The sequence below is a fragment of the Musca autumnalis genome, unplaced genomic scaffold (genome assembly GCF_047663935.1).
Source record: "Musca autumnalis isolate F117 unplaced genomic scaffold, ASM4766393v1 scaffold_1, whole genome shotgun sequence".
Lineage (NCBI taxonomy): Eukaryota > Metazoa > Arthropoda > Insecta > Diptera > Muscidae > Musca > Musca autumnalis.
The window spans coordinates 314162324-314187071 of NW_027411644.1; the positions used below are offsets into that span (position 1 = coordinate 314162324).

Below are 24748 nucleotides of genomic sequence, written 5' to 3' on the forward strand. Positions count from 1 at the left end.
TCGCGCAGTACTACTTTGTCACACAATTTTATTTTTGAAAGTTTTCTTTAGGATAATTTTTATGCAATAACTTAATAAGTAAACGAATACACATAATGATAGAATTAAACCGGTGTAATTTGAAATTTTGAATACCATGTTCAGCAATGTTGAACCCAATAGTAAAGGTATTTTCAAAAATAAAATTGTGTACCAGAGTGGTACTACGCGATCACACAATAGATCGTAATATCGTTAACGTGATTGAGCATACTCGTAGTAACCATCAGCTCAATAAACAGGACTGCTCCAAATATGTAATGAGTATGTCCATTGAAAATTCCACAAGCAGCAAATCGTGAACCACTTCATTATGTAATACTATTAGCCCCTGTTATTATTAGCAATTTTTTAACCCTTAATTCTCTCTTTAGCATTATTTCGCTATAACCTTAATTGATGCCCAAAACATATGAAATGTTTAAGTTCAAGGTAGCAAAGCATGCATGAAGGTACACTTTTATGTCATTACTTAAGATTAGAATTTAAGTAAAAAATCGTTAAAAATCTATATAATTTTTTATTTCTTTCTCTTTTCAAAATATTCTGGCTTTTTTCTCTTGATAAAAAATTAAAGGTTTCATTCAATTTGGAAAAGGTTTCATTTGATTTGGAAAAGGTTTTATTTGATTTGGAAAAGGTTTCATTTGATTTGGAAAGGTTTCATTTAATTTGGAAAAGGTTTCATTTAATTTGGAAAAGGTTTCATTTAATTTGGAAAAGGTTTCATTCAATTTGGAAAAAGTTTCATTCAATTTGGAAAAGGTTTCATTCAATTTGGAAGTGCTATATAACATTGGGGGTCTACGACAAATATTTTTGGCAAAACAAACTTATAATACCCTTCCCACTTTGTAGAGTAGAGTATAATTAGGTGTTTGGTGTTTCCAGTGGTGAAAAACCTTTCTCCCTAAAATGATGATTACTTTCGTAACAGAATGAAAACTAACTATACCATATAAGTTCGGAATATTTCATGAGCGCTTAGAAAAAACATATAACCAGTGTCCTGTCCAAATTATTCTAGCCGATTTGTATGCCAAAATTGGAAAGTGGAATATCTTCCCCAGAAGTCCCAGAAGTCGGACAACTCAGTCTCCAGAGTTAAATATCTGACAATGAAATTGGGCTGCTAGACTTCGAAACGGCAAAAACCATGGTAGTTAGCAGTAACAGATCTAATCATCACGATATTCATATGGCCACCTAGCTTTCACCTGATCAGAAAAAAATAGCCAAATTGTACCTGTTGACGAGCAAGGTAATATGGTAACAGATGCAGATAGTGTGCTCAGGTTATGAAAAAACAAGTGAGCAAAGGCTATAGTCGGGACGGGGCCGACCATGTGATACCCTACACCACTACCCCTGTGCATAAGCTTTTCACTGGTAAACATTTCTTTTAGGGAATATAAACCGACTACCACCAAAAATAATATGCCTCTTTGTCTCTGGGACCCCCATAAGCAACCAAAATTTCGTGACCATCCGATCAAAATTACGACCTGTAGCTTGATTGCAAAAAATGGAAGAATTGGATGCATTACCGACTATTGTGGTATCTCCCTTGTTTGACCACCTTCGCCAACCTACTTTACACCAATGTAAAGTTAATATTTTCTTCTTCCATTTGTCGTTGGAATACCCCTACTAGAAGCCAATATATTCACAAAGAATAAAACTTTGAATTTGTCTCCAAATGAGGTTTTCCCCATTCCGACCCCTAAATATTATCCGGTTATCACCAAAATCAATAGGGTTCTTCCTATGTGGGACCCGCATCAAAATTCGTGACGATCCGATTAAAATTGCGACCTGTAGCGTGATTACAAACAAATCGGAAAATGGGATGCAATACCGACTATTGCGATATCTCTGTTGTTTGAGCAGCTACGACAACCTACTTTACGTTGTACGTTGTAAAGGTGATATTTTCTACTTTCCTTGCCAGGTTTTGCTTTTGATATACCTCTTAAAGAAACAGAGATATTGGCTTTGAAATAAAACGTAGACCTTCTCTCCAAATAAGTTTTTGCCCATTCCGACCCTTGAATATTATCCGACCATCATTAAAATCAGTAGGCTTCTTTCTTTTTGGGGCCGCCATTAACCCCTAAAATTTCGTGACCATCCGATCAAAATTGCGACCTGTAGCGTGATTACAAAAAAATCGGAAAGTGGGATGCATTATCGACTATTGCCATATCTTTGCTATTTGACCACCTACGACAACCTAATTTACACCGTTGTAAAGGTAATATTTTCTACGTTCCTTTCCAGGTCTTGCTTTTGATATACCTCTTAAAGAAACAGAGATATTGGCTTTGAAATAAATTGTTGACTTTTCTCCAAATAAGTGTTTGCTCATTCCGACCCCTAAATATTATCCGACCATCACAAAATTCAATATGCTTCTTCATCTGTGAGACCCCTATTAACCCTGAAATTTTCGTGACGATCCGATCATTATTGCGACCTGTAGCGTAATTTTCAAAAAAATAGAAAAATGGGATGTATTACCGATTATTGCGATATCTCCGTTATTTGGTTACCTACGCCGACCTAGTTTGCATCATTGTAAAGACGGAATCTTCAACTTTCATAGTCAGGCTTTGCTTTTGGAAAATTTTCAACCAAAGCTGTGATATTTGTCAATATAATTAAAATCGCAAAAATTAAAATTGGGGTTTTATTTGCTACTATTGCGATATCTTCGTTGTTTGATCACCTACGAGCACCTACTTTACATCATTAGAAAGGTGATATTTTCTGCTTTCATTGTCAGGTTTTGCTTTTGATATACCCCATATAGAAGCTGAGATATTGGCTTTGGCAAAAAACGTTGTCTTTTTATCCACCTAAGTTTTTTGCCCTTTCTGACCCCTAAATATTATCCGACCATCACCAAAATCAATAGGCTTCTTCCCCTCCGGGACCCCCATCAACATCCAAAATTTCGTGACGATCCGATCAAAATTGCGGCCTGTAGCGTGATTACAAGGCTTAGATGGACAGACGGACAGACGGACGGACGGACGGACTGACGGACGGACACACATAGCCAGATCGACTCAGCTCGTCGAGACATTCTTTTTGATATATATAAGTATGGGTCTATGACCATTATTTCGATGCGTTACAAACTTGTTGGCCAAAACCAACTTATAATACCCTCGCCACATAGTGGTGTAGGGTATAAAAAACATTTTTCCAATCTATTGGTATCAATTACAAGGATGACGAAGATAACACAGATAATATCCCAGCAAATGGTGTTGAGTGTATACCGCCCGACCAAGTATAGGTAAATAGAGCAATAAATCGGATGATGAATGATAATGCAGATACGTATTCCAAGCCACATTTAATGTCGCCATGGATCTGTTCTTCACCCGTTCAGTGGCTCCGTTGCTGTTGGTATGATTGTACATATATTCCAGGTCTATAAATTTGGCTGCTTCGATTAGTTGTAACCACAAAGCTACTGGTGTTAGTTTAGTAGGTTTGGCAGCGCAACTGAATAGGTGCAGTGTCGTGCGGGCCGCATGATGGGCAAATGTTTTCCACGGTGTCATCAATACTTCCCCTATATGATTTTAGGGGTTCGTCATGTCAAGAAGAAGAACGTCAGCTTCAACTGCTATAGATGGAGGATGTACTTCGAGGACCTCATTCAAACGATAGTTATTTACGGCATACGTGACTACATCTTTATGAGTGCTGTTGAATGAATGCGGTTTTAAAATTTGTTCCATCGCGTTGCATTTATATTCGCGAACCACACCGGCGCAGCATAGCTTAACATAAACCGACCTATCGAGGTATATGTTGTCAACAAGGTTTTTTATCTGCAATCCAAGTGTCGCTGGCTAGGGACCTGAGACCTTGTGTGTGTGGATATGGTGTGCAGCGCTGTTGCCGTGATGTGCTGTTTACGGAAACTATGCTGATTATCGGAAACTGAACAGCTACATATTTTTTCTAAAATTAAAAAAAAAACTGGGGTTTTCATAAAACTCATATAAATCTTATAAAAACTCATATATTTAAAAAAATGTCCATTTGTTTAAAAAATCTCTAATTTTTAGGGGAAACGGTATGGAAAAATTTAAAAAGTGTTAAACGAACGGAACGGGCGCGTACAAAGGTATATATTAACTGATAGAGGACATTCTCGGGCATCATTCTGTGCAAACGGAACTTTGTGCCAAGTTGTTCCCTAACAGTTCCACTAAATTTTAGAATTTCAATAAAATTTAGTAAATGAGAAAAAACAAAAAAGCTCACTTCGTGTAAACGATACGGTAATTTATTGAAACGGTTAGGTTAAAGACAACAATTCCTCCTACACAATGAATACAATCTCTGTTATAGTTTCCGAGAAATACCTATTTATTTCTCCAGAAATTTGCAAAATTCTCGTCTTTAAGGGGCACGCCGCACAGTGGTGCCGCTTCCTTATAAACGTGGACAAAAATAGAAGGAATTGACCTAGGATGATGAATTTTTGTACAAGTATTTATGAGGGCATAGGAATGAAAAATACCAACTTTAGTCCATATCGGTTCAGATTTGGATATAACCCCCATATATATTTCCCCGATTTTGCATTTAATCGTCCAATTATTATTGAATATCGTTCAAATTTAATATGCGATGTTTTCGTATGTCGTTGACCAGTTTTATGGATTTAAAAAAATCGGTTCAGATTTTGATATAGTCCCTATATATTATTCTCCGATTTTGCTATAACTCAGTCAATTTTAATTTAATAGCCTTCAAATTTAATAAGCGATATTTTCTAAGTTTACCGATTTAAACGAAAATTTGTTCAGATTTGGATGTAGTATATAACGGTACGTTTGATTTTAATAGTCCTCCCTTAATAAACTGTCTGGAGTTGCCAAATAGTTAGTTTGAATTTGAAATAAATTTAATTGAAACTATAGTCATGTTTATAATAAGGGTTTTCTATCTCGATTAATTTGACGTGAAATACCCGAAAACACTGCCAACTAAATCAAGATAGAGCCATTATCATGACAATATAAAAATTTTTAAGGCCAACGGCCAATCTTTAATTCCCAATTCAAAAGTTGTAACATACGCTATGTCTAAAATTAGAACGTTTGTAGATTGAATTTATCGTACATACATAGGGCATTAACTATCGGCAAAATTATTTCAGATTCGAATTTTCTTAGTGTTTTCGACAACGTATTAACAAAAATAACAGGAGGCAGTCAAGTAAAGTGAATCGGTAAATTGAGACAAAATCAAGAAACTTGCATTTTTCGTACACACTGTTTATGAAAATGTGATTGCGTCTCAAAGAATCGGATTTTGTCGGATGTAATTTTTGTATAATTTTATTGGAAAGGGATGTCTGTTTCATGTACCAAATGGCCGAAGCTGCAATTTTTAGTTACACTCCATGAAAGAAACGAAATGCATTAGCTTTGTATAAAATTTTATTGCTTTAATCAACATAACGGTACTTTATGTATGAACATTTTATGTAAACTTTTTTGTTCACAAGAAGGACGTCTATAGGCCGCTCTTTAATTTCCAATTAAAAAGTTTTAATAAATCTGATAACTTGTCTAAATACAGTTTCTTGAACATGTGATCCTTTTTTATATAAATTTCAATATAAGCTACCTACGAACAATTTTGTATGTTTGAGGAGCTATAACTTTTTAGTAAAAACATATATCGACAAAATTCTTTCACAATTGTCCTATTTGAAGTGTTCTTTATAAAATAAAACCATAAAATTATAAAAAGTCGACAACACATTTTTCGATTTTTGTCCACAGAGGCACCATTGTGCGCCGCGCCCACACCTTCCAATATTTTGATCTAAATTTTTAGTTATCTTAGTTTCAATATGTTTACTATCGAATCCCATATGGAAACTCATAATCGGTGACGACAAAAAATTGGGGCTTTGGCCAGGAAAGTAGATTTCGGAACCACCGTGTGCCGTGGAATTGTTGTTGCTGGTTTCCTGTATTTTTATCGGGTGACATCTGGTGCTGCTATCTACCATGTTTTTGTCTCATTGTGGAGACTGAATTTCCGCACTCATGGGCCGATGACATTCCCCTTTCCAAATTTAGCATTATAATTATAATATAAACGTAATTGACGGAACATTGCTTATATGATTCTTCTACAGAGAAAAAAAAATATTTCAAGAATTTTTACATATTTTTACATATGTTTAAATGGCACGGTGGTGTAGTGGTAAGCATGTTCAGTCTTAAGCTCTGTTCCTTTACGTGCAAGAATCTTCAAGTTCTACAACTTTTTACTCGAAAAGCGTTTCTTTACTTCAGACACCATACAATTTATATGGGAGCATTTTACAACTTTTACAACATTTGTCGGTTTTACCATTTTCAAAAGTAGAGGAACAGACCATTAATATCCCGGGTTTGATTCCCAGGGCAGACAACATAACCTCTTTAAATGACAAAATTAATGTAGACGACAATTTCAACTGAGAATAGTTCTTCGAAAACATACACGTACGTTGGAATAATAATAATAATAATAATAATAATAATAATAATAATAATAATAATAATAATAATAATAATAATAATAATAATAATAATAATAATAATAATAATAATAATAATAATAATAATAATAATAATAATAATAATAATAATAATAATAATAATAATAATAATAATAATAATAATAATAATAATAATAAAATTAGAAGAATAATAACAAAAACAAAAAAAAATTTCAACTGAGAATAGTTCTTCGAAAACATACACGTACGTTGGAATAATAATAATAATAATAATAATAATAATAATAATAATAATAATAATAATAATAATAATAATAATAATAATAATAATAATAATAATAATAATAATAATAATAATAATAATAATAATAATAATAATAATAATAATAATAATAACAATAACAATAACAATAACAATAACAATAACAATAACAATAACAATAACAATAATAATAATAATAATAATAATAATAATAATAATAATAATAATAATAATAATAATAATAATAATAAAATTAGAAGAATAATAACAAAAACAAAAAAAGGAAAGTAAAAAAAATATTTTTTCGCCATTACAATTTTATCGATAAAATAACGTTTTGAGAGACACGATATCGACTTTCACAATTAGTATCTTGGCCGCGGTTCATTTCTTCCCGTACGGTTAGCCTTCATCGATAAGAATGCGAGCCCCCAGGCGAGTGTTTCTATCGCATGATGGTGACTACATCTGGTAATGTGCGATAAAAAAATGCTTGCGTTTTGCCTTCAATACTAATGCAAACAACGCAATGTGCGTTGGTATAGGTTGCCTGAAGCTGCACTAGTGCACTTCATTCGCATTCGCCGGCACTAACAACAGCGAAACATAATACAAATTCGCGGAAAGATCGCCGAGAAGCATAGTAGAAGATTCGTTGTAGCGATTGATTATAAACAATAATTTTTGAGAATCGTCTACGAATAGCAATTTACTCGCGTAGATGAATTTTATATAAAAATTCGCTAAAAGAAGAATCATCTGATCAAAAAATCGTCCAACAATCTTCCAAATGTTTGCAGGGTACCACCACAACTAATAAACCAAACAACTACATTGCGTTTGGTGTCGAAAAAACAAAGTAATTGGATGTACGAAATAGTTCGCATCTACAATTTTGTAATTTCTTTAATATAAAGGCAACATCTAATATCTCAACCTAGTGCTGATAGACTCAACATGTACGTACATATGGTTCATATTGTTCTGCTATGCTCATTAGAAGAAACGGTAAGTCACAATAAAACAAAATAAAAGAATTAATAAAAAGTAGCAGAATTTGTCCCTGGTTTGGTTGGTGATGTTGTGTGTGGTGGTTGTTAGTCAATAAAAACAAAACACTTCGCCAAAATTGTTTTTTTTCAATCTCTCGGAAGAAACCAGTATTTTTATTTTCTTTATGAAAGGCGTTCATGAAATGCAGAAATTTGAACCTTGGCAACACTTTATGCACACTATTCCTATAATACAGTAATTTTTTTCTGTCTAAGCTGTTTGTCATTGTCTTATGTGGATACATGGGCTCAAAAAAGACTGGCGTTCAAAAATTTAGCTTTTATCCGAATTATAGCAAGTCTTCCATCCAACGGGGTAGAACTGTAGACCAGATGTTTTAAAGTCCAAATAACTACAAATCCGCAACCAAACTTGTGTTTTATAACACGTCAGCTATAACACAGTACGTCACCTCTAGGTGATGCTCTGGCGCCTTTATCAATCCTCTATATTTTCTGTATGATAGTAATATCGACCTAGAACTTTGCATGTATCTCCATCAGTGACTAAGCTGCAACTTCTCTATAAAGTGTCCAAACATTTCAGAGGCAGATTCGCAGATCACTGTATTTAAACCGTTTGTAATAGTAGGATGTTAAATCGTAGGGTAATAATATCATTAACTGGTGTTTAGGACATTTTCCAGGTGACCCGACAGAAAGTCAGTCTCCACGTAAGATGAAAGAGGGATTGTGATGAGTGCTGGGATTTGCCATATTAATGCCATTTGCCATATTTCCTTTCGTCACCCCGGTAACTGTGATCAATTGACTAGATTTAGTCAATAGCATAGTTAATATTCATTTCTGCATTTTAAACAAAATAATAAAACAAATCTGTAAGTAAAAGTGTCTACCATATGGCAAAACTTTCCCAACAAAAAGTGCAATGTTGCATTTTGAAAGTAGCTCATTTTCATGATAAGGAACCCCTTTGTTTGCAACTGAACTATTATAATTAAAAACAAGTGAGCAAAGGCTATAGTCGGGACGGGGCCGACCATGTGATACCCTACACCACTACCCCTGTGCATAAGCTTTTCACTGGTAAACATTTCTTTTAGGGAATATAATCCGACTACCACCGAAAATAATATGCCTCTTTCTCTCTGGGACCCCCATAAGCAACCAAAATTTCGTGACCATCCGATCAAAATTACGACCTGTAGCTTGATTGCAAAAAATGGAAGAATTGGATGCATTGCCGACTATTGTGGTATCTCCCTTGTTTGACCACATTCGCCAACCTGCTCTACACCAATGTAAAGGTAATATTTTCTTCTTCCATTGGCAGGCTTTGCCGTTAGAATACCCCTACTAGAAGCCGATATATTCACAAAGAATAAAACTTTGAATTTGTCTCCAAATGAGTCTTTCCCCATTCCGACCCCTAAATATTATCCGACTATCACCAAAATCAATAGGCTTCTTCCTCTGTGGGGCCCCCATCTACCCCCAAAATTTCGTCACTATCCGGCCAAAATTCCAACTTGTAGCGTGATTACATAAAATGGAAAAATTGGGTATATTACTGAATTTTGCAATATCTCGGTGTGCTCACTTACGCCAACATACTTTGCATCAATATAAACGAGATCTTTTCTTCTTCCATTGACGGGTATTCCTTTTGGAATACTCCAACCAGAAGCGGAGATATTCCCATAAGAAAAAAACCTTGACTTTTCTCCACATAAGCTTTTCGCTTATTCCGACTCCTGAATATTATCCGACCATCACCAACCTAAAAAGGCTTCTTCCTCTGTGGGACCCGCATCCACTCCCAAAAAATTCGTGACGATCCGATCAAAATTGCGACCTGTAGCGTGATTACAAACAAATCAGAAAATGGGATACATTACCGATTATTGCGATATCTCTGTTGTTTTAGCATCTACGAAAACCTAATTTACATCGCTGTAAAGGTGATATTTTCTTCTTTCCTTACCAGGTTTTGCTTTTGATATACCTCTTAAAGAAACGGAGATATTGGCTTTGAAATAAAACGTAGACCTTTTCTCCAAATAAGTTTTTGCACATTCCGAGCCCTGAATATTATCCGACCATCATCAAAATCAGTAGGCTTCTTCCTCTGTGGGACCCCCATTAACCCCTAAAATTTCGTGACGATCCGATCAAAATTGCGACCTGTGCACAGTGGTTCCACTTGTATGGAGAAAGTGGCCAAAAATATTTAGAGTGTAAAAATCAAGCCAATGCGCCGGTTACAGCTTTGTGCTGCTGCGAAGAGTGTTTTAAGAAACCACGAGCGTAACATTTCCCTCCCTTTCCCCTCTGGAGGGGGTATACGGTAAGAATTGTATAATGCTGTTAATACAAAATGACATGAACGAAGGTCCCTATTATCTTATGATGCAAAAATAGGCTTGGAAAAACAAAACAATCTCCAAAAACAACATAAAATCCAACAAATTTAGCGGATTAAAAAAATCAAAATTTTTGTCTGAAAATTCGTACAGTTTTTTATATAGATCTTATAGCGATCTTCCTGGAAGGCACGTACCGCCAACTTAAGACAAATTTGGAAGAAGATTTCTTCATCTTGCCACTGGTGCCAATTATGTTAATGTACGTGGTCAGAAACAGAATTATACGCTAATATATCCATATAAACCCTTTTCTAGGGCAGCTTTAGTCAGCGACCCACAATTTATAGTCTGGCACTAGATGGCAGCTGATTTTAATACTGAATAATCTTAAACCCATGGCCTACTTTGGAAAACTATGCCCGAGGTGGGCACTGGTGGGCATCATGACTAAAACCTTAGGTCAAATTTAAGTATATGATCGAATTGGCATTACAAAATACACTAAGAAAATATGCAGCTAACTACAATTCCACAACACGCGAAAACACAGTTTTTTAATGAAAATTAAGCAAATACCTCCTCCTTCAAAATCCACTATAATATTTAGCTATACGTATTAGTTTCGCGATATTTTGAATATATTTACTTGCACATAAAATATAGGTTGTACTTACAACAAAAAATATTAGTCAAATGTTCCGACTTTTGAAGCTATTCTTAAGAAGATCGCGTTCGAATAAAACAAAAACTAATATATTTTTAAAAAGATCCATGTCATAGCTGTCATTGTTGCCAGATGTTGTACCAAAATTTTAACATTAATTTTTTTATTTTTGGCCAATGGGTGGATCCACTGTGCTGTGGCGTGATTACAAAAAAATCGGAAAATGGGATGCATTATCGACTATTGCCATATCTTTGCTATTTGACCACCTACGACAACTTACTTTACATCGTTGTAAAGGTGGTATTTTCTACTTTCCTTGCCAGGTTTTAGATATACCTCTTAAAGAAACAGAGATATTGGCTTTGAAATAAAATGTTGACTTTTCCCCAAATAAGTGTTTGCCCATTCCGACCCCTAAATATTATCCGACCATCACCAAAATCAATAGGCTTCTTAATCTGTGAGACCCCCATTAACCCTCAAATTTTCGTGACGATACGATCAAAATTGCGACCTGTAGCGTGTTTTCCAAAAAAATGGAAAAATGGGATGTATTAACGACTATTGCGATATCTCCGTTATTTGGTCACCTACGCCGACCTAGTTTACATTATTGTAAAGATAGGATCTTCTGCTTTCATGGGCAGGCTTTGCTTTTGGAAAGTCCCCAACCGAAGCTGTGATATTCGTCATTATAATTAAAATAGCAAAACTGAAAATTTGGGTTTTATTTGCGACTATTGTGATATCTTCGTTGTTTGATCACCTACGAGAACCTACTTTACATCATTAGAAAGGTGATATTTTCTACTTTCAATGTCAGGTTGTACTTTTGGTATACCCCATACAGAAGTTGAGATATTCGCTTTGGAAGAAAACGTTGTCTTTTTATCCACATAAGTTTTTTGCCCATTCCGACCCCTAAATATTATCCGACCATCACCAAAATCAATAGGCTTCTTCCCCTCCGGTACCCCCATCAACATCCCAAATTTGGTGACGATCCGATCAAAATTGCGACCTGTAGCGTGATTACAAGGTTTAGATGGACAGACGGACAGACGGACTGACGGACGGACACACATAGCCAGATCGACTCAGCTCGTCGAGACATTCATTTTGGTATATATAAGTATGGGTCTACGACCATTATTTCGATGCGTTACAAACTTTTTGCCCAAAACCAACTTATAATACCCTCCCCACATAGTGGTGTAGGGTATAATAATCAAAAAACACGTTATCAGTTCAGGAAATCTTGAATTGATTGTAAAATCAGTTTTCACTAGTTTGGGCAATATAAAACTGAAATAACGGACAATTCTGTGTCAGTACTATTCTAACTTTTAACAAATAAAACATGAACATTTTCACATTCATTATAATTATAACACTATTGGGCGTTGGCCTTTGTTATCAATCCGTTGGCGTTTTTGGAGATCCAGGTAAATTAACAAAAAATCTGACCTTTTTTGTATTATGTAATTGATATTGAAATTTTCAATTTTATGTAAAATACATTTTAGCCCACCCTGATAAATGTGTCTATAAGAACTTAGTATTGTCTCCTGGAGAAAAGGTACAACCAAAAGGTGAATGTCTTCAGTTCACTTGTAATGATTCAACCGGTTTCGGTACAATTATTGGGTACGTCTAACGAAATTTATAGATAGTATTAGAAATTGAGACAAACATTCTATTTTTTAGTTGCAGCGTAAAGGCAGTCACTGAACCATGTAAACTTGGAGATTATGTTGATCACGAAGGCCCCTATCCAGATTGCTGTGAACAAAAAATTGAGTGCCCGTAAAAGTGTTGAAGTTTAAACAGATGTTTGTACTGTATGGACTCAAAACCCGCAAAATAAAATTTCCTAACATTTTCAAAGTTTATTACGGTTGTGTTAGATATGTATTATCAGAAGGCAAGCTTCCTCTAAGAATAATTAATACAACGGAAAGATATACAGTTTTCAAGTTTTGTTCAAGTAAATTGGAAGTAAATATACGCCATCTCTAACAAAATAAGCGACATGGGATTAGTTTCCCTTTAGGCTGTTAATACCAATTATCATTTATTTGAATCACTCTTTAGCTTCAGAGCCTTGATGCTTAACAGAAGTTTTGCAAAACAGTCCAATCTGTCACGTGTAAAAAAGACGGATAAGCAATGGGAGAAAAATAACCCCATATGATCCAACAATAACATATAAAATATATTCTTTGTTATCGGTTTGGGATTCGTCTACACTACATCAGTTGTGAAATAAGAAGAAGCATAGTACATGCTACTTTGGCCTTAGTAAGCCGTTTAAAGACAAAGCCACAACTCGCCTAACAAAAATAACACATTATAAACCACTGCACACTGGTCCCAACCTGCGACAAAAATCGATATCAGCAAATCTCAGCGACAATTCAGCAAATTGTCTCTAAACATATCATATTTTGTTTGCTGTATATTTATACTGGGCTGAATCATATTTTAATATTCCAACACTGTTTTTGTAATTTATAACGGTATTTAACAAAACAAAACAGAAGAAGTTGACATTTACGTATGATCTCTTAAAAACTTTAAAAACATCAGTAAGGCTGCGACTTCTTACAAGGCAAGTAACTCAAAATTGAAAGGATAAAATTATTTTTTCGAAATTGAAGTTTTAGTACAAGATTTTCTAATAACTTTTACATAAAAATTTTTAGACATTATTCGCATAAAATGTGCTGGAAATCACATTTTTTATAATACTTTTTTTGTGGATTTTTTTTCCAAGTCCTAAAAATTTAAGTTGAGTTTTACTAACTTCGCCATCCTTCGCCACTCTCCAAATTGTTTGAAGAATGTTCGAAATAGTGTCAAGTTTACAAAAAATTTGGTTCCAGCTGCATATATTTGCATTTCCGTGTGTAACATTAAAAATACTGAGAGTGGCGTAGGATGGTATAGTTAGTAAAACTCAACATCAATTTTGATGACTTGGAAAAAAATCCACAAAAAAGTATTTTAAAGCAAGTAAGAACGGCGTTAAGTTCGGCCAGGCCGAACTTGTTATACCCTCCACCACAAGTTGTATTGAAGTAAAATGGAATAATTAGTTTCCTTTCGTGTATGAAGAAGACTTAATACTAAATTTCAGCAATTTCGGTAAAACAATGTGAGGCACCATTCTATGGTGGCTATTTCAAAACGTCGATCTATACCGACAAATTTCTGACGGAAAGTTTTTAGGCTCAAAGAAGACTAAATACGAAATTTCATATATTTCGGTAAGAGAATGTGGCTAAAACTTAAAAAATACCGAAAATCAAGAGGTACGCTTCTATGGGGATATAGGAAGACGTGGACCTATACTGATAATACTCTTCTGGAATATTTTATAACTCTTGGAAGACGAAATAATGAATTTCAGCCATTTCGGTTGGATATTGTCGTCACAATCTTTAGTATTACGAAAATCGGAAGGTACCGTTCCATGGGGGCTATATCGAAACGTGGATCTATACCGACGAATCTTAATTAGAAATGGGGCAATATGAAAGCGTGGACCTGTACAGACATATTTTTGGCGAACAGTTTTATATCACATTGAAGACTAAATACCAAATTTCAGCCATTTTGGTGGAATATTGAAGACACAACCTTCAAAATACGAAAAATCGGGAGGTACTTTTCTATGGGGGCTATATGAAGGCGTGGACCTATACCGACAAATTTAAATTTGAGTACCCCCAACGAAGTCTAAATACCAAATTTCAGCCATTTCGGTGGAATATTGAGGCCACAACGTTAAAAATACCGAAAATCGGGAGGAACCGTTGTTTTGGGGCTATATGAAGGCATTTACCGATTCCGACAAAGTTCTGGGGAAAAGTTTTATACCACCAACGTAGACTAAGTACCAAATTTCAGCCATTTCGGTGTGATAATGAAGCAAAAACCTTCCAAATACCGAAAATCGGGAGGTACCGTTCTGTGGGGGTTATATGAAGGTGTGGACCGATACCGACAAAATTCTGGGGGAAATTTTTATACCCCTAAAGAAGACTAAGTACCAAATTTCAGCCATTTTGGTGGGATAATGAAGCTAGAACCTTCAAAATACCGAAAATCGGGAGGTACCGTTATATGGGGGCTCTATGAAGGTGTGGACCGATACCGACAAAATTCTGGGGGAAATTTTTATACCCCTAAAGAAGACTAAGTACCAAATTTCAGCCATTTCGGTGTGATAATAAAGCAAAAACCTTCAAAATACCGAAAATCGGGAGGTACCGTTATATGGGGGCTATATGAAGGTGTGGACCGATACCGACAAAATTCTGGGGGAAATTTTTATACCCCTAAAGAAGACTACGTACCAAATTTCAGCCATTTTGGTAGGATAATGAAGCTAAAACCTTTAAAATACCGAAAATCGGGAGGTACCGTTATATGGAGGCTATATGAAGGTGTGGACCGATACCGACAAAATTCTGGGGGAAAGTTTTGTACCCCTAAAGAAGACTACGTACCAAATTTCAGCCATTTTGGAAGGATAATGAAGCTAAAACCTTAAAAATACCGAAAATCGGCAGATACTGTTCTATGGGGGCTATATAAAGGTGTGGACCGATAGCGACAAAATTCTGGGGGAAAGTTTTATACCCCTAAAGAAGACTACGTACCAAATTTCAGCCATTTTGGTAGGATAATGAAGCTAAAACCTTAAAAATACCGAAAATCGGGAGGTACCGTTCTATGGGGGCTATATCAAAACGTGGACCGATATATCCCATTTTCAATACCAACAATCCTGCAAGTAATAAAAACTTCTGTACCAAATTTTGACTCTCTATCTTTATAATTGCGAGCTGCATCTTGATTTCAACAGACAGACGGACATGGTCAAATCGACATAGAATTTTATGCTGATCAATAATATATATACTTTATAGGGTCTCAGACGATTATTTCGATGTGTTACAAACGGAATGACAAATTTAATTATACCCTCCATATGGTGGAGGGTATAAAAATTTAATTTCCAGCATATTTTATGAGAATTATTTGTACAGATTTTTTTGTAAAAGTATTTAAAATACCTTTAGCTAAAACTTCCATTTCGAAAAAAATATTTTATCTTTTAAGTTCTTAGTTATTTGCCTTGTAAGAAGTCATAGCCTTACTGACGTTTTTAAAGGTCTTAAAGAGATCATACGTAAATGTCAATTTCTTCTGTTTTACTTTCTTACGAACCGTTACATTACAAAAACATTGTTGGAATATTAAAATATGATATGCCCAAAGATAATTTGCTGAATTGTCATTGAAATTTGTTGACATCGATTTTTCGATTTTTGTCGCTGGTTGGACCACAGTGCACCGATACTACACGTACTAATGTTCTAATGCTTCTGATGCCCGGTCACTTGTATAGATTTACAACAATTGCGCTGGCTTGGCCATGTCGCACACGCGTACGAGAAGAAGTAGGAGGCCGAGAACACGATGACAAGCAACAACTACAGAGGAATGGAAATATATTCTTAGTTTGGCAAATATTCTTAGAGATTCACCTAAATAAGTAAGACCATAGTTCCCGATATTTTAAAGAAAGAAAACATACGTGAACTTTGAATTTTGACCAAAAATAGAGTTTTAAAACAATTTTAAAGATTAAAATCGTATTCCTTGTAAATAACTGATGACTAGAAATTTTGTTTAATACTAGGTAAACCCGGTGCAGAAATATTATGATTCGTTCCAGCCAGCCAGTCAGATAGACGGATGGACAGAGCTAAATCGACCCTCAATTGTGTGAAACGTATTTGGCCCAAACACATGGGGCCTAAAACCATTAGATCAGGTTCAGGAAAATGGGCCATTTGGGATCACATTGCGCTTCCTACTCCACAAAAGTTCAATATCAAAAAGCTTTAAATAACCCTGGCGACATGAACTCATCCGATTTGGATCAAGTTCTTAGAAGGGTTCTATTGGAAAACATCTACTTCCATCACAAACGTTCAACATTTTAATAAAGTGCAGTTAAAGAACGGTTCGAAGACACTTTGGAAATTTTTACCGAAAATACTTCTTGTGGTCCGGTTTACAGCAATATAATGTTCTTCGTGGGCAAGTCCATGCCCCTGACATAATGGCCCAGAAGGTCTGAAAAATCCACGGTGACCAACTAAAATGCCTTATAGGCACGATAACTTTCAAAAGGGCTGATTGACATTGGTCCAACATTTGCGAATCATAATATTTCTTTCACTATTACGGTCCACACCTTCGGACACAGCAGGGCAAACACTTACAGCAGGTGTACTACCTGCTGTTCATATTACGAGGGGGTACGTCCATACTTCCTGTAACAACCCTATTACCACCAGTTAAAATGACTCGATTTGATCCAAAATTGCACATCGTAATCGTTCTTCTAAACGTATTTCAAATTTGAAGATAATCCGGTACCTCCCCAGCAAAAGTTCAAATATTAATGCTTGAGAAGAGGTTCAGACGTGTCCGTAGATACACGTTAAACTTAATTTTGATCGTTCTCGCAGTACTCATTCAATGGTGCACAAAACACGCTAATTCTGTAATATTTTGAAGCAATTTGAGAAATGATTGTGCCACATTATATTGTAATGAGTTCGAATTTGGACATAGGTCCCATATATATTTGAGTTATTTGGTGCACCAAACATGCAACTTCTGTCCAATTTTTATGAAATTTCGAAAATGTCACCATATTCGGACTGGAACAAGAAAAAAGTTTGCCAAATTTATTAAAATCGGTTCAGATTCACGGTGCTCTTGAACCAACTTTAAATGAAAGGAGCTTACACCTAGGGAATTTTTGCGGTTTCTGAAACCACAATGTTCATAGATGAGAAAAAATAAAAATAAATAAATCGCGGTTAAAGTTCACATTTGTAGGGTTTTTTAAGGTTTTCACGATTTTGCTGGGAAACCGCAAGTCCTATCAAAATGAGACTAAAGAAAATTTTGTAGCAGCGACAATTCTCTATAAGATTTTCCTTTAGTAAATTTTCGTAGGTTTTTTAATTTTTGCTATATAGAAGTTCAAATGGGACAATTCACTGACTGTATGGTCTCCTTATAAAACAACGTCATGTCTCCAATTTCCAAGCTTAAACATATATATCTCAAAAATGGTACAACCTAGGAAAAAGTTAAGAAAGCCAATATTATAAAGAATTTTCACAGCTATAGGATTTTCTTTGGTCATATTTCGATAAGACTTGCCGTTTTCAAGCAAATCGTGACAACCTAACAAAAAAAAAAACAATAAGAGGTGACCTGAACTTCAATATCTCAAAAATGTTAAAACCTACGAAAATATCCTAAAGGAAAATCTTATAGAGAATTTTCACAGCTACAACATATTCTTTAGTCCAATTTCGATAGGACTTGCGGTTTCCAAGGTAAATCGCGAAAACCTAAAAATATGAACTTCGACCTCGACATATTTTAAAATTCCTTCAGTGATTATACCCTCAGCATTTATGCTAACGTGGGTATATACACTTTCATACGGGTAAATGTGCCTCATCGAAATAATGTTTTTGGACCCCAAGTATGTTTGGACGAAATGTGTTTCAGACAATTTGGAATTGATTTAGCCATGTCCGTCCGTCTTTCTGTCTGTCTGACTGGCTGGAGCTCACGATAACTCTAGAACGGATCAACCGATTCGCTACAAAATCGTAATATTTTGTCCTTCCGGAATCTCCCCCACAAAAGTTCGAAAATGTTCGGAAAATTTGTGCGCACGAATGGAGTAACCGATTCAATCCATACTTTGCACATCGAGAAATTTCTACCAGACTTAGATGAGGTTCCAATATGGACAAAATTGGTCCACTCCTTCGGGTACCTTCCACACAAATTTTTGTAAAAGTTCAGTTTAGGACCTGCTCTCGAATCACTTTGTTTTTGGTTGTAACAACTTGTATTCACTGTCCCCTATACAACGGTACAAGTTTCATCAGGGGCACGTCCATACTTCCTGAGAAAATAGCCTGAAAGTTGCTAAAAACCCTTATGACACCGTGTGTAGAGGTTGGAGTGCAAGATAACTCTCGAACAGGTCTGCTGATTCGGTCCAAAATGTGGCCTTCGTAATATTTTGTGCAAGCTTAGTTTAAGTTCGAAGATAAGCCATATCGGTCCACTTCTTCTCGTACCTCCCCACAAAAGTTCAAAAATGTTCGGAAAAATTGTGCGCACGACAACGTTTGATGGGTGTGGCCGATTTGGTCCATGCTTTACACATCCTAATATATCTACCAGATATAGATCTGGTTAGAATATGGACTATATTTATCCACTCCTTCGGGTACCTCACACACAAAATTTTGGATAAATTCACTTTAAGCCCTGATCTTGAATCACTTTCACTTCTGTTGAAGCAACTTGCATTCGCTGCCTTAATTACGACAGTAAAAGCTTTTTTTGTTGGGGTAGGTTCATACTTCTGGAGAAAACAGTCCGAACGGTGTAAAAAACCCCTATAGTACCATATGTAGTGTGTTGAACCGAATACTGCGTTCGTCCACATTTTGGATATCGTAATATTTCTTCAAATATTAGATGGAATTCAAAGGTGGTGCTTATAGGTCCACTCCTTTCGGTACCTCCCCCTCAAAAGTTCGAAAATATTCGCAATATCGCACAAACGGAGCAACCGATTTGGTCCAAACTTAGTTCATGTTCAAATTTGGGCCTTATCGGTCCAATAAAATGTACAACATTTTTGTTTGGTAATTGTCCGTTCGAGAATCCTTCGCATATTTTTACCGGGTATGTTTTTCGTAGGCTAGTATTGTACAAAAGCTCTATCTATCGATATCCCCGCAAATTTTTGAGTTTTAATCCAATCCATATTTTTGTCGGTTCATACGCCTAAAATTCTGAAAACCCCCCAAAATACATAAGCTTTTTTTGAAAAAAAAAGTATTTCAACCCACACATGCTGAGGATATATCTCTGTCGGCAAAGTCGACTGATACTTTTTTACTTGTTCTTACTACATTCGAAAGATTTCTTAAATACATTTGACAAGAGGTTTTATTGACAAAACAGCATAAGCTTTTAATAACGACCGTAACCATAACGGCGATCACTTCTTTCTGGACAAATGACTTTTCTCATACAACAATCTGGAAATGTTGCATCTGGATTTTCCACATCACCCCACCAGCATGGTGGCTCAAGAATAATTGGATATTGATCACACCTGAAAAAAATAAAAACATAATTAACTCAGGTATTTACTTGGAAAAAAATCGATGTTTACCCATCAATGGAACCATAACCCTTCGCACCACACATGACAAGTTCACATTTCCCCTGTGGCCTGCCCTCTTCTCCTTCCGAGAGAATTAAACCTTCATAAAAACACTTGCCAGGATGTTCTGTAATAAATAAATTATAAATGAAACATTATATTTTAAAATTCAAATTCTCAATATTACCTACATCGCTCATATTAATAAGTCTCGAGGGATCAAAATGATATACATTTTCTGTTCCAAATGAACCAGCAATTAACAAAGAAAATAATAAGGTAAGCGACAATAACTTCATCTTAATGTTTTAACAAACAATTTCAAACTAGACCAAATAATATAAAAATAATTGATTTTTATAGGCAAATTTAGCAAAGCTCATTATTATCATCAAATCAACGGAAAATGACCTTGAGCAAAATGTTTCTACGTTCCATACAAAATGGGATGTTTGTTAGAAATCACAAAGTGTGCTCGACATACCGTCGTTGTCATGCTTAAGTGTTCCATACGCCATTTTCCCGTTTTGAGATAATAGCATTTTAATGTTTGCGTCACAACTGCTTGGCGCTGACTGAAGGAAATATTTATATTTTTGACAAGATTTATTAGTATTAATATATAGAACATCTTTGTCAAAAGTTGGAGCAATATTTTTTGGAATCAAATAGTTATAGAGAATTTTTAAAAAATAATTTTTGTCCAATTTTTTCCTTATCCAAACTTATGACACAAATGGAAAATATTGTAAATCACATGGGACAAAGTGACAAATAAATTTTCCCATCTTAGTCTTAATAAATTCAAACAAAAATGTACGAGCAGAAAAAAGAACTACCAATGGGATCGCCTGCGTCACCGATCATTGCGGACATCGTAATGGAGGAATTATGGACGCAGTAATAGATAAACTGACGAATAAGCCAAAATTAATAACGAAGTACTCAGACGACATTTTCTGCATAGTGAAAAAAAAACTGAAATTGTCAACACATTAAAAAAACAAAAACATTCAGTTTACCCACGTATTGGAAGAAAACCAGAAACTGCCGTACTTGGATGCAGTTATAATTTGACAAGGAAGCAACGGGACGTCTACCGTTACAACTTTATTAATCGAGTTTTAAGCATAAGCGACCAGAGTTTCCATTCAGTAAATGAGCCAATAAGCAACGTTTTTACTGACGTTAAGCCGAAAAAAACATAAAACAAAAATTAATTAACAACAGGTCAACAATAAATACCAAGAAAATTCAAACCTTCTAAATCGAAAATTAAATTTTTTAATTTTTGGAATGTATTTTCAAATTCGTAAGTTAATAACAACACAATGGCAAAATATTGCCCACTCCATGCAAACAGCCGAAAATCCATACTTGGATTCCAGAGACCTCCACAAAGGAATTCATGGTATGACCAGGAGTGTCGTGCTGCTACCGAAGAGAAAAATGCGGCATATACAGCTACTTATCAGTAGCAACGCGTAGCGCACGCGAGAGATATCGGGAGAAAAAAAGAGAAGAGAAACGTCTTTTCCGCAAGAAAAAAAGAGAAATGGAAAAGCGGGAGTGTGAAAAAATCGAGATGTACAGGAGCCAGAATGAAGTCCGAACATTCTACCAAAGAATGCCACATTAAACAGATGGCTTTGGTACAGGCACGTCCTCCTGCAGAGACCAGCAAGGTAATATGGTAACAGATACAGATAGGATGCTCAGGATATGGAAGGAACATTTCTTCAATCTGCTGGTATCCAATAGAAGGGAAGACGATGATACCACAGATCCAATCCCAGAAGATGATATAGAATGTATACCGCCCGGCCAAGATGAGGTAAAAACAGTAATCAACCGGCTGAAGAATAACAAAGCAGCAGGAGCCGATGGCTTACCAGTCGAGCTGTATAGAATGCATACCGCCCGGCCAAGATGAGGTAAAAACAGCAATCAACCGGCTGAAGAATAACAAAGCAGCAGGAGCCGATGGCTTACCAGCCGAGCTGTTTAAAACCGGAGGCGACGCGCTGATAAGGTGTATGCATCAGCTAGTTAGCACCATCTGGCAGGAAGAAAGCGTACTCGACGATTGGAACCTGAGCATCCTATGTCCCGTCCACAAGAAAGGAGATAAGACTGTATGCTCCAACTATAGGGGCATAAGTCTTCTCCCTATTGCCTATAAGATAGTGTCAGGGATATTGTGCGAACGACTAAAGCCAGTGGTCAACGAAATAATTGGACCATACCAATGTGGCTTTAGACCTGGCAAGTCCACCATTGACCAGATATTTACCCTGCGGCAAATCCTGGAGAAGACCCAAGATCGACACATATCACCTTTTTGTCGATTATAAAGCAGCAGTCGACAGTCCCCTCCGATCAAAGGTATTTAATGCAATGTCTGAATTTGGTATCCCCACAAATCGCATCCGGCTTTGTAAGATGACTTTAATTGATACTAGGTCCTCAGTTAAAATTGGAAAGAACCTCTCCGAAGAATTTTGTACCAAAAGAGGTTTCAGACAAGGAGACAGCCTTTCGTGTGACCTATTCAACATTTGGCTGGAAAAGGTAATACGAGATGCAAATGTCAAAAGAAATGGCACAATTTACACCAATGCTACTTGTTTATGCTGATGACATAGACATCATGGGACGATCGGTAAAGGAAGTAACTGATACCTTTAGGAAGGTCGAAGCAGAATCTGCGAAAGTGGGTCTGGAGGTAAACGGCGAAAAGACCAAATTGATGGTGTCGACGCGCAAAGCGTCCATAGAGCTCGGACCAACTGTGGAAGTTGGTACCTCAAATTTTGAGGTATTTAAAGACTTCGTCTACCTCGGCACTACCATAAACACAACAAACAACATCAGTTGTGAAATAAGAAGAAGAATTGTATTGGCCAACAGATGCTACTATGGTTTAAATAAGCAATTTAAAAACAAAGCCACACTCGTCAAACAAAAATAACACTATACAATACGCTGATACTACCCGTGCTAATGTATGGCTCTGAAGCATGGGAACTTGGTGTGTTTGAGAAGAAATTTCTTCGAAAGATCTACGGGCCGAATTGCGTTGACGGTGAATATCGACGTCGTATGAACCACGAGCTATATCAGCTATACAAAGACATGAATATAGTTAAACGTATCTAGATGCCACGATTGCATTTGCTAGGCCATATCATAAGAATGAGCTAAAAGGCGTATGAATACATGCCACATGGCGGTGCACGCAGAATCGGTAGGCCTAAGCTTCGATGGAGCATACAAGTGGATGGAAACATGAAAAGGCGCGGTATTCCAAAAAGCGAAGCGAAAAACATAGAGGAGTGGAGATCGTTTCTTAGTTCGGTCTATGGAACAAATGTTCTGTAATGGGCCAGCTAAGTAAGTAAGTTAATAAAATATTAATTTCATACCTGAAATTAGCATAAGCTTTCGGGCCGAAAGGTGGATATCTCGGAAACTAGACAAATAGGAAAAAACCGACCAAAAATTCAGAAAGAGCATACGCGAAAACCCTTGAAACCACCTATATATAAAAAAGTAAGAAATGGCGTATGGAACACTTAAGCATGCCACCGACGATACGTTTGGTAACATTTAATTATCAAAAACGCATGCAGATGTTGTGGTGAAACTATCCGGAAATGATGTCCTTTGCATCCATCTATGAACAATCTCTTTGAAACACGTATTTATTCGTTAATGCTAATTATAATTGTTCAAATTTGTTAGTGTATCAAACAATCCTGAGTTCTTAGCAAACATCATTTTGTCGAAAATATGTCATAGTAATATAATGATCAACAACAATACACTTAAAAAATAATGTTTGAAAAGTTTGGATTTAAATTTAATGATCATTGGTTTGACAACAAAACTGACATCGAATTCCCATTTGAATGTAAATGGATGTTGTCCTTAGGCAAAAAATTCGCTCTACCAATAGCAAAAACAAACTTCTCACCGTTACATGCAATAGCTGATATTGAAGAGTGTATATTAGAATTGGACGAAAATGAAAAAGAAATATGCAGAACGAAAATTGCAACCAGAATTAACAACTACAAAAGGAACAGAAAACTAAACCAAAAAGAAAGGTTTATAAATGCCGTTTATCAGAAAACTGAGAGATTTTTAAAACAACAAAGAAACATAATTATAACACAAGCAGACAAGGGTAACAAAACGGTTGCAATGTACAAAAATGACTACAATAACAAAATGGAGACATTACTACAAGATAAAAACACATACAAAATCATCAGAAACGATCCAACAAACAAATTACAAAAAACAAACAATAATCTCTTGTCAGATCTTCATAAAAAAGGATATATTAACTTATTTGAAAAAAAGAAACTACAATGCCCTGCAGCAAATGCGCCTCGGATTTATGGACTTCCTAAAGTCCACAAGCCCAATGTACCGTTAAGACCAATAGTTTCGTCGATAAATGTTCCCTGCTATCAATTGTCCAAATTCCTAGGACACATTTTAAAAAATCTAATATCACCCAAATATAATATAAAGAATTCTGC

General features: G+C 35.8%; 2 protein-coding genes across 2 annotated transcripts; one reads left to right on the top strand and one right to left on the bottom strand.

The window, feature by feature from the left end:
• Positions 1 to 12197: 12197 nt before the first annotated feature.
• LOC141391472 (uncharacterized) lies at positions 12198 to 12789 on the top strand. The gene is made up of 3 exons (XM_073964348.1): positions 12198 to 12342; positions 12424 to 12544; positions 12605 to 12789. The coding sequence occupies exons 1-3, from the start codon at positions 12258 to 12260 to the stop codon at positions 12705 to 12707; spliced, it is 309 nt and encodes a 102-aa protein (XP_073820449.1). The 5' UTR covers positions 12198 to 12257; the 3' UTR covers positions 12708 to 12789.
• A 7101-nt stretch (positions 12790 to 19890) lies between these two features.
• On the bottom strand, positions 19891 to 20519 carry LOC141391473 (uncharacterized). The gene is made up of 3 exons (XM_073964349.1): positions 20386 to 20519; positions 20208 to 20325; positions 19891 to 20147 (listed from the first exon to the last, which is right to left on the bottom strand). The coding sequence occupies exons 1-3, from the start codon at positions 20495 to 20497 to the stop codon at positions 20003 to 20005; spliced, it is 375 nt and encodes a 124-aa protein (XP_073820450.1). The 5' UTR covers positions 20498 to 20519; the 3' UTR covers positions 19891 to 20002.
• Positions 20520 to 24748: the final 4229 nt, after the last annotated feature.